Consider the following 12,122-nt stretch of genomic DNA (forward strand, 5'->3'; position numbering starts at 1 on the left):
CCACCAGCAGGTGTCTCCCAGGACCCAGCAGGCTTTTGCAATCAGGCTAATTAGTGTTCAGCTGCCTGGTGGCTACTTAAGGCTTCTCCTCCTTTCCCTTGGCGCGTGATGATTTTGGTCCCTGCCTTGCTGCTTATCCTGTCCAGTCTGCACCCCTGTGCCTTGCTCCTGCCTCCCTCTGTTCTGTTCCCAGGCGTGATCCCCCCTTTCTTGCATTCCTTGTACCTAGCTTGGTCAGTGTATATGTATTTAGTTGTTCAGGTTTAATAGCTTCTTGTTAGTGGGGTTTTTGGTTCTGTTTGGGGTAGTTCATGTTTGCTGTGTGCTGTTTGCTGTGTTCATTGTTTGCTATTTTTCACTGTAAATATATATCACTGTAATATATATATCCTATGTTTGGTCTCGGTTCCTCTGTGTAGCTACGTGTCTGGTGGTCTTAGCTGCTGATCCCTGACACTATTACACTATAAGGGCTCTCCCACCTCCACACTTTTTTGGTGAAAAATCTTAGCTTTTTCCGAAATCCCTGGCCAGCAATTCAGGATCCTTTGGTCCATCATCTACCACCACACCCCAGTTCGTAGGTTGTAAAAGAGAGTAGGACAAATCCCCCAAAACTCTTCAAGAATACTTTATCAATAGTAAAAAGGTCTGAACATGTAGTCCCTTTACAAGATACTTGAAAGTTGGTGACTGGAGACAAACAAAGACAAGATAAAATAATTAAATACCTTCTTCAGCTCTGTGTATACAAAGAAAAATGGGGAAGCCCAAGTCTATAATGGGGATAGTATTGCCCCAAAAGAATCTCAATGATTTACAACTGATATGGTCCAGAAACCTGTAGACAAAATAAAAGTGAATAAAGCACCAGGACCAGATAGATGGCTTACACCCCTTTTGGCCTCAAAGAGTTAATGTCTGTTATTTTAAACTATTGTTTTACATTTTTAGAGACTCTTTAATAACTGGTGTGGTCCCACTGGTTTGGCACAAGGCCAACAAGAGTTGATTCTTATTGCTGTCTACGCATGATCTATCTAAAAGGTACCCTGGGGATAAGTGGTGAAAAATATCATGGTTGCCTCCCTTCATGTGGAGGCTTACCTTTTGGTAAACAGTTTTTTCTGATAGTGGTGGTTTTTGGTAAAACAGCATCAGTGGAATAAGGCCCCGTACACACGAGGAGACATGTCCGATGAAAACGGTCCGCGGACCGTTTTCTTCCGACATGTCTCCTGGGAGCTTTTGGTCTGATGTGTGTACACACCATCAGATCAAAATCCCTGCGGACAGAGAACGGGGTGACGTAGAAGACACAGACGTTCTCAAACACGGAAGTGCAATGCTTCCACGCATGTGTCAAATCAATTCGACGCATGCGCGGGATTTCGGGACACTGGTTACACGTCATAACCAGCAGACATGTCCAATTAGGTGTACTAACCATCGGACATGTCCGACGGACATGTTTCCAGCGGACAAGTTTCTTAGCTTGCTAAGAAACTTTTGTCCACTGGAAACCTGTCCGTTAGGCCTTACACACGGTCGGACATGTCCGCGGAAACTGGTCCGCGAACCAGTTTCAGAGGACATGTTCGACCGTGTGTACGCGGCCTAAGAGTGAATGGATTTTTGATCGACCTCCGTTACGTCATGCATGGACAGCATACTTGTTTGCACTACTTCTGAAGTTTATGAATTTTGGACTTAATGCACCTTATGAATTTATGCACTATAGCACTTTGGTGAAAGATTTTTTGTTCATTGATATAGAAGAAGGTTTGCAACGTCATGAATTTTGTGGTATGAATTTATTTGAATGTTAGCACTTTAACACAAGCATATCATGTCAGATCACATTAGTTTTCATATGGGAGATATCATGAAATGTTGCATTTATTTGTATATTAGTACTTTGGTTTAGCACTTTATGATAAATCGCAGTATATTTATTTTCTGATTCAAAGAGTTAGCATACAATTTTTAGTTTTTTTAGCTAGTGTTTGTCTTGTATTCAGATATAATAGGAGCAGCCATCTCGATTTGCATTTAACAGAGCAATTTTTTATGGTTTTATGATATAAACCCAGTCACTAAAATCTCATATACAGTAAGATTTTACCAAATATTGCCTGCTCCTGTGTTTGTAACAGGTCGTGTTATAGCAATTTAAGTCACTTAAGTTGTCTAAGCGAATAGTTGGTGATCATTCTTCAGATATTTTTGTAGCACCCAACCCCTTTCCTTTTTGATTTTTTAGATTTTGCTGAAAGACTTGTTTTTAAAATTTCGGTTGGTCTGGCAATGTAAATATTTTTGCATGGTGATTCTTTTTTATGTGTGCATTCACTTTGCATTTCTTCTCCTTAGCTCTTTATAGGTTTTGGCTTCCCATATGAAGGTCCTGCGCCCTTGGAAGCAGTTGCCAATGGCTGTGTATTCCTGCAGCCACGCTTCAGCCCCCCTCACAGCTCTCTTAATCATGAATTCTTTCGTGGGAAACCAACGTCCAGAGAGGTACGGTAGGGCCAATATTCCCTTGTAACAAAAGAATTTGAAAACAAAATGTTTTTAAGAGGAAACTACAATACTTTTAGGTCAGTTTTTCTGTATTTCATTTATACATTTATCAACTAATGTTTTACAAATAAGCATCATTGAAATCATGACAAAGGATTACCAGAGCACTTTCAGTTGCCACAAATCTCATCTGTTATTGTATGGCTCCCTATAGAGTAATGCCAGTAGCTTCAGCCATAGTCAGCCAATCTGTTTAACAATGCTACTCCTAATAGTTAATTACTAGTGATTTTGGTAGCACAGTTGAGCTATGAAACATCTCTATTTTTATGTGTTAAAGTGCTTTGCCAGCTTACTAAATATTAACGGATAGCTTTAAGATGTATGCAAACCCAAAAACAAGAATATAATATATAAAATATATTATAATATATATATATATATATAATATATTGCAGCTTACCAGTCCTGATTTTCACCTAGTGATTCTGCCGGTCAGGGCCGTCTTTACCGCAGGGCAAATGGGGAAGGTGCCCTGGGCCCTGTCACTGTTGGGGGCCCAAAGCAACCCTCTTTTTTTTTTTTTTTTTTTAGGGGTCCGGAGGCTCCCCGGGGCCCGGAGGCCCCCAGGGCCCCAGATGGCAACCCCCCCCCCCCCAATTTTTAATTTATTTTTAAATAAAAAAAACATTTTTTTTAATATATTTTTATTAAATTTTTTATTAAAGGGCCATTTTTTTTTAGAGGTCTGGGGGTCCCCAGGGGCCTGTAGTTCCCCAGGGCCCCGGATGACAACCCCCCTTTTTTTATAAAAAAAACATTTTTTTTACATTTTTATTTCTTTTTATATATATATATATATATATATATATATATATATATATATATATATATATATAGGACTCAGAGGTCCCCAGGGCCCCATGTGGCAAACACCCTTTATTTTTTTTATAAATGTTTATATATTTTTTTTTTATTGAAGGGCCCAGAGGTCCCGGATGGCAACCCCCTTTTTTTGTAATTTATTTTTATTTAAAAAAATTATTAAAGTGCCCAGAGGTCCCCAGGGCCCCAGATTGCAACCCCCTTTTTAAAATATATATTTTATATATATTTTTTATTTCTTTTTTTCTTTTTATTAAAGGGCCCAGAGGATGGCTACACCCCTTTTTTATATATATTTTTGTTTATTTCTTTTTTCTTTATTTGTTTTTTTGTAAAGGGCCCCCGCTTCTAAATTCGCGGCAGCCCCCCCCTGCTTCTCAATTTCAGGTGGCAGCACCCCCCCATCCCGGTTCTCTACTTCAGGAGGCCCATGCCTGAAGCTGTGTAAGTGGCCCCATAATTCCTGATGGCGGCCCTGCCGCCCGCTAAGCCCCTGTGCTGCCCACAAATCAGGCTGAAAATCATCAGCGGCACGCAGCCAGTGACAGTACTGCTTACCTTCCCAGTGTTTTAAAATGTACAGCACCCCTGGCTTCCCTTTAGACGTGCACTTCTCCCTTCCTGCCACTGGGTGCTGCTTGTATATAAAAGTGAATTAGAATGTGATTTTATAACATCCCCAGTTTGCTCTTCCCGAGGCTGACTTCTTCATGTCTTGCTCCTCAAGGTATGTCACTGTTTGCTAATCTATATTGTAAATAGAAGTTTTCTGTAGAGTGTGCCCAAAGTCTTTATAATATTTGATGATTCACTGCAGGTCTGGTCAGTGTTTTAAAAAGTTCCTCTATTTTACACATGGCATGGCATGGGGGTCACAGCACCGTCTGTCCATTCTGCTTTAGCACCATGGGACCACATGCCATGCCATGTGTAAAATAGAGGAACTCTTTAAATCACAGACCAGACCTGCAGTCCAGGCTGAGTAAGGCCTCAGAGCACATGGCATTACTGTCTGTATTTAACTGCTTGATGGGCTTATTTTGGGCCTGGCTGGTTCACATGTATGTGTTTTGGCGGCCCACATTTGCGCAGGCATAGCAGCCCATTCATTTGAATGGGCCGCCATGCCTGCGTTTCCTGCAAAGAAAAGCGCATGCCTCATGTACAGTGATGAAAATAAGTATTTGAACACCCTGCTATTTTGCAAGTTCTCCCACTTGGAAATCATGGAGGGGTCTGAAATTGTTATCGTAGGTGCATGTCCACTGTGAGAGACATAATCAAAAAAAAAAATCCAGAAATCACAATGTATGATAACTATTTATTTGTATGATACAGCTGCAAATAAGTATTTGAACACCTGAGAAAATCAATGTTAATATTTGGTACAGTAGGCTTTGTTTGCAATTACAGAGGTCAAACGTTTCTTGTAGTTTTTCACCAGGTTTGCACACACTGGAGGAGGGATTTTGGCCCACTCCTCCACACAGATCTTCTCTAGATCAGTCAGGTTTCTGGGCTGTCGCTGAGAAACACAGAGTTTGAGCTCCCTCCAAAGATTCTCTATTGGGTTTAGGTCTGGAGACCTTGATATGCTTCTTACAGAGCCACTCCTTGGTTATCCTGGCTGTGTGCTTCGGGTCATTGTCATGTTGGAAGACCCAGCCTCGACCCATCTTCAAAGCTCTAACTGAGGGAAGGAGGTTGTTGCCCAAAATCTCGCAATACATGGCCCCGGTCATCCTCTCCTTAATACAGTGCAGTCGCCCTGTCCCATGTCCAGAAAAACACCACCAAAGCATGATGCTACCACCCCCATGCTTCACAGTAGGGATGGTGTTCTTGGGATGGTACTCATCATTCTTCTTCCTCCAAACACGGTTAGTGGAATTATGACCAAAAAGTTCTATTTTGGTCTCATCTGACCACATGACTTTCTCCCATGACTCCTCTGGATCATCCAAATGGTCATTGGCAAACTTAAGACGGGCCTTGACATGTGCTGGTTTAAGCAGGGGAACCTTCCGTGCCATGCATGATTTCAAACCATGACGTCTTAGTGTATTACCAACAGTAACCTTGGAAACGGTGGTCCCAGCTCTTTTCAGGTCATTGACCAGCTCCTCCCGTGTAGTCCTGGGCTGATTTCTCACCTTTCTTAGGATCATTGAGACCCCACGAGGTGAGATTTTGCATGGAGCCCCAGTCCGAGGGAGATTGACAGTCATGTTTAGCTTCTTCCATTTTCTAATGATTGCTCCAACAGTGGACCTTTTTTCACCAATTTCCCCGTAGCCCTTTCCAGCCTTGTGGAGGTGTACAATTTTGTCTCTAGTGTCTTTGGACAGCTCTTTGGTCTTGGCCATGTTAGTAGTTGGATTCTTACTGATTGTATGGGGTGGACAGGTGTCTTTATGCAGCTAATGACCTCAAACAGGTGCATCTAATTTAGGATAATAAATGGAGTGGAGGTGGACATTTTAAAGGCAGACTAACAGGTCTTTGAGGGTCAGAATTCTAGCTGATAGACAGGTGTTCAAATACTTATTTGCAGCTGTATCATACAAATAAATAGTTATCATAAATTGTGATTTCTGGAATATTTTTTTTTGATTATGTCTCTCACAGTGGACATGCACCTACGATGACAATTTTAGACCCCTCCATGATTTCCAAGTGGGAGAACTTGCAAAATAGCAGGGTGTTCAAATACTTATTTTCCTCACTGTATTAGGCTGCGCACACGGCACGCCTATGCCCATCAAGCACTGAAATACAGCACTGTCTGTCCATTCTGCTGTCTGCTGTGACTTATCTGCAGTTCCTGCACTGTCAAACTTGCTGCATTTTTAGACGTTTAGGTCACGCTTTTAAAAACACAGTGCGTTTGTGTGTGCAAGAACTGCAGGTAAGTAGCATGGTGCAAGAACTGCAGGTAAGTAGCATGGTGCAAGAACTGCAGGTAAGTAGCATGGTGTAAGAACTGCAGGTACGTAGCATGGTGCAAAAGCAAAATGGATTTCAAGGCAACTGTATTTTTAAAATGCTGAATGCACCTTTTTTCTGCAGGAAACGCAGGCATGGCGGCCCATTCAAATCAATGGGCTGCTGTACCTGCACAAATGAGGACCGCCAAAACATACATGTGAACCAGCCAGGCCCAAAATAAGCTGGAGGGGGGCCCAAAAATAATGTTTGCCCTGGGCCCAAACCATATTAAAGACGGCCCTGCTGCCGGTAACACACTTCCTGTCCTAGGCTAGCAACTCTCACTAACCATAATGTATCTGTGAAGGAGCAGCATTGCCACCCTAGGCAGCTCTGTTACAGAGATAGCTGGAAGGCTGATATTGTTGTTTGAGGTTACAGTTCAGTGCACAGGAGGTTATAAAGACTGACAAGATCCACCGGTATTATTGAGTACTTGCAGAATATGTACTTAGCTTGGAAAAAGAGGAAAACAAATGCAGGCACCACATCTAAGGACTAGTAAGCTGCAACATATTACATTGTTGTTCTTGAGTTTTGATATTGTTACGTAAATGTAGGACACCCTAAAATTGGATGATGCATAATTTTAATACACTTGCAATAATACAAGGCATAGTGGATGGACCCTAATATATTTGCTAATGGGAGATTTAACTTTTTGATGGCAGTAACCTACTTTTTTTATAATTTGTTTCTATTGCATTTATAAAGGATAACAGTACAGCTTACGCAGTATGTCACATACAAGAAATAGGCAAGTTGTACAGATATCAAACCTTGTACAGGAGAATGTAATAATACTTTAAAAGCAAACTTATCGTCTGGAACATTTATTCCCACATGATGTTGTATATCTGGAAATCAACATATTGTTGATATGTTTGAAAAACCAAATAATACAATTATTAAACCACGAGAAAAAAAAAGGAACAAACACTGTTGAATTAGTGGTCTAAGAAGAAAGTCTCCAGGATAAACAGTAGGCAAACCTAGTCAAAGATTACATAGATTACAGGTCATTGTGTTCTTCCACATAATGAAAGAATTCCTAGAAAGACCCCTAGATACAGCATCCTTATACAATAATATTCCATAAAGAGAGCGAATCTGGTTTCCGGCAATTCACAAGTTCCAAATGGATCCACCCATTGTCCCACACTTTTGTCCCACAAATTTATGAGGGCATCCCCTTGCTTCATAGGTTAGTTTATAAAGCCGTAATATCTGTTTATTCAGATTCTTCCAGAGATTGATGGGAACAACCTCCAAATGAATCCACTGTAACACCACTGTTTTTCTGGCATAGAATAGTAAATACCTGAGGAATTATTTTTGATGGTGTAGTGATATAAATGTATAGTGTAGTCTGGAGTAGATAATTGATATTTAGGTATTAGTATGATGACTCAAAGTTATGTTCTTCTGCAGCAACATACCAGGCTCTCCAGAGAGTACATTTATTTGACTTCCAATACAGAATAAAGTCCGAATTCCACAGATGATACAAATCCAACAGAGTAATTCAAAGTCTCATCTTTTCCTAGACTTGTTTCATATTCATACAGAGAATATACAGAGAATATTCTGATCACTTCTAGACCTGTGCCATATTCATACAGAGAATATACAGAGAATTTCTGAGTGACAAGACTTGCCTCCAGGATTATATTCCCTATTCACTGAATAGCTGAGCAATTTGATTGCTCGTCTTTGATCTACATCCTGTCTTTCAGAGTGACAGATAATGACCCCAGCCAGAGACGGCTTCAATCATCACCTATTCCTAATTTTCCATTCTTGCATACTAATAAGCTTCCTAATTAGATTACATGTGGCTGGTTTGATGTGTAACATGTAATTACAGGTTTGATGTGTAAAATAGACTTATCCTGTCTCTTTGCCTATTGACAATCGACAAGCCACTTTTGATGTGTAACATGTAATTATCTTAACAGGTACCAAATGTCAACTGAAATCTGGCCTGGTCAATTTTGGACTTATAATATAATAATACAACATGTGTGTGTGTGTGTATATATTGTAAGGGGTTAGCTCGGTAGCGGGGTGTGTGACCCCTTGGATGGGTTCACTACACACTGAATTTATACAGACAAGCAGTCGAAGACGGTTGAAAACAAAGATTTTGGTTTATTCTTCCATCTTACTGGAAACAAGTGCAAGCATCCAAACAGCATAAACAAAATCAAACAGAAAAAAAACCCTGGCCACTTGGAGCGTCTATCTTCACCACACAGGAACCTATCTATGCAGTCTGGCACAGCCTAGTGCTGGGCAGACACTGCTGGTCATACAGCAGAAAAACAATAGTCTTTTGATTTTTATCACACAGAAAAATCAATCACCTCACCTCCTCAGAAGACTTTCAGTACACTGCTCTGTTTACTCACAAAGCCTCAGGATGCAGCAAATCAGTGGTAATCCTCTGGACTACTTATAGAGGCCTTAATTGCCTCATTCTGAACAGCTGAAGTTTTCCAACGCCCTTAGACCTTATCTGGCTACTTTTGCAGCCGACGCCTAATAACAATTGGTGTATTGTCTAAACAAGGCAGAAATGTATGTCCCGTCTGTGACAACACCCACAGATTTACCTAACTTCCTGTCACAATATATATATATATATATATATATATATATATATATATATATATATATATACATATATATATATAATATCCCACACAAATCGGCCAACATATTACAACATATATTACAACAGATGGGAGTGCATATCTATATCCTCCAGGACCCCTAGTATACACCACTTTAGGCTACATATATTGGGGAAATCAAAATGTGTACCAATAAATTAAGTTACTTGAGACCAGAAGGGGCGTATTTTATCACAACTCCATAACATATGCAAGAAGTCACCTTTGGTATTATGACATTTGTCATACTCTGGGTTATTTTTCCTGTGCATCTGAAAGAGCCGGAGTGGAGTATAGTACGCCCTATGAAAAATGTGTGACTGGATCTATCCTTTGCTGAGATAGTTGTAGTAAAGTAATTATGAAGCATCTCATCCCAAGTATCATCAGATAGATCAGGATTATCTGCCATCAATGGGTGTGTACAATATCTAAGCAGGATGGGGTGCTATGAATTAGAGTGCCATAGTAAGAACTAAAAAAAATTAGAATACTCTTTGCATAACAATTATTTTTTCAACAGGGAATTATTTAGTTGAATTTTGCAGTAACCTACTTTGCAATGCATCCTAAAAAGACCCTGTCATAAACTTAAAAAAATACATATAATATAAAAGCACAAGATCAAGTATTTTAAATACTTGCAGTTTTTTCCCTTCCATAAAAAAATGTATTCACTTGTAAAGTGCCTCTGAACTTGCTAGCAAGTTTAACTTCTTCAGCACTCATATTCCAACCACAATACAGTAAAGCCTTGTACACACAATCGGATATCTGATGGAATCGAATTCGATGTATTTTTTCGTCGAATATCCGATGAAGCTGACTTCATTAGTCTTGCCTACACACCATCAGTCAAAAATCCGACCGTGACAAAATGCGGTGACGTAAAACACTACGATGAGCCAAAAAAGTTCAATGCTTTCAAGCATGCATCGACTTGATTCTGAGCATGCGTGGATTTTTATCCGATGGAGTTCCACACAGACGACCGGATTTTTCTATCGTTTTTTATCCATAGGAGATTTTTTTTAAAAATCTAAATTTTTTTACACCTATGGACTGATGGGGCCCACACACGATAGGTTTGTCCGATGAAAACAGTCCATCAGTTGGTTTTCAGCGGACAAACCGATCATGTGTACAGGGCTTTAGCCATCCCCAAAAAATTAACAAAAATAAGTTATTCACAAGAAGTGCATTACATTGAAACATGAACAGTGCCTGTGAAACTTACCACCTCGACCCATACAGCTTCCTCAGTAGGGACACAATCCTCCCCACACACAACCAGCCAAAATATAAGGATCCATTTGAAAAAATTACCCACACTCTTCGGAGGATGTAAGCTGTGAAGCCTACCATTATTATTGCAGAAAGACCAGTAACCTGCCCCATCAGCGTCAATTGGGGTTATTATAAATTACACTCATATAAAAGAAAAGATAGCATTAAATAAGGCTAAAACTAGTCTGTTACTGTGAGAGGAGAAGCCACCCATCCCCCCAAATTTTATCTTAAGTAGCGCCCCCCTATTCAAATATGTGGCTTTATAAAAGGGGCAGGACTTTGTTCACCAAAACCTTCCAGGACTCTACAGATGGAGGAGTAGAACTCTTCCAAGACAGAGCTATCCGTTTCCTAGCATGAAAAAATAATAAGGTGAGTAAGGTCTGTATAGCTGTGGAGAGAGCCAAATCATCCACCAAGACAAGCATGCAATGTCTTATAGGATTTAAAGGGATAGTAGTCATCTCTTGTACACACAGTTTAAACATTTTATATATTTTTTTATTTTCTATTTAAAATAAAATACGGGTTAATGACATTGGCAAATCATTGCATTCTGTTTTTATGTAGATTTCACACAGTGTCCCAACGTTATTGGAATTGTGGTTGTAGATCAGTGATTTTGAAAATCTGGGAACAAGCTATACATTGCTACAATTCAAACAAGCAGTGCTCAGTAATCAATTTTTTTAAAATATTCTTTATTTATATTTTCAGTATAAAGGGGTGTACAGGTAATTCATTACAACATCTTCTATTACATATACATATATGTAGATCATTCCCTATCAAGTCTCACATTTACATATCCCTGCCCTGCCTATATCCTCCAGTACCGGCCGGCTGGGTTCTATGCCCTCCTTATCTTATCTTCAAATATCCCTCTGTATCCACATGATCGTATACCGTATTTATCGGGGTATTGCGTGCTCCGACGTATAGCGCGCACCCCTAAAGTGGACCCGCATTCCTGTAAAAAAAAAAACATTTTAGTGCTTACAGTTTTGGTGTCTTGCGCGGTGACCTCGTCGGGTCCGGCGTCCGTCTGCGGCTTCGGGTGTACTCTTCGTCGGGTCCGGCGTCCGTCTGCGGCTTCGGGTGTCCTATTCGTCGGATCCGGCGTCCGTCTGCGGCTTCGGGTGTCCTCTTCGTCGGGTCCGGCGTCCGTCTGCGGCTTCGGGTGTCCTCTTTGTCGGGTCCGGCGTCTTTCTGCGGTGTCCTCCCCGCTCGATCCCCGCTTTCCCGCGCCGAGTTTGAACACTGCGCCGGCATATACCGAGCGCAGTACACTCGGGTATAGTCAGGCAGGCTCGGCTACTCTCGCGCTCACGTCCTGGACGTCCAGGACGTGAGCGCGAGAGGAGCTGAGCCTGCCCGACTATACACGAGTGTACTGCGCTCGGTATATGCCGGCGCAGTGTTCGAACTCGGCGCGGGAAAGCGGGTATCGGCGTATATCGCGCACCCACGATTTTGCCCTTTTTTGCAAAAAAGTGCACATATACGCCGATAAATACGGTACTTTAATTGTAAATGTACAACCTACTCATCCCCCTTGTTTTTCCCCCTACCAACCCCCCCCCTTCCCCAGACCAAGATCTTGAATAGCCTCAGTCTAACAAAACAAACCCAAAGTAAATACCCACTACAGAACCAAGAAAGAAAAATAAATTACCCCCCCGCCCCATCCTTGCCTCTTCCTCCTTGAAGGAACAGGGCCTCCAAATTATAATATAAGCCAGGCGGACTTATTCCTCACTT

The 12,122-nt window shown here is 41.0% G+C and overlaps 1 protein-coding gene across 5 annotated transcripts in view; it reads left to right on the forward strand.

The window, feature by feature from the left end:
- The window catches only part of MGAT5B (alpha-1,6-mannosylglycoprotein 6-beta-N-acetylglucosaminyltransferase B), a 293,322-nt gene that overhangs the window by 233,209 nt on the left and 47,991 nt on the right, over positions 1–12,122 (forward strand). For all 5 annotated transcript variants that reach the window (XM_040330121.1, XM_040330118.1, XM_040330117.1 and 2 more), the window contains one exon: positions 2,374–2,520. In XM_040330121.1, coding sequence (XP_040186055.1) covers positions 2,374–2,520 — 147 coding nt within the window. The remainder of the gene's footprint in view (positions 1–2,373; positions 2,521–12,122) is intronic.

The sequence above is a fragment of the Rana temporaria genome, chromosome 12 (assembly GCF_905171775.1).
Source record: "Rana temporaria chromosome 12, aRanTem1.1, whole genome shotgun sequence".
Classification (NCBI taxonomy): domain Eukaryota; kingdom Metazoa; phylum Chordata; class Amphibia; order Anura; family Ranidae; genus Rana; species Rana temporaria.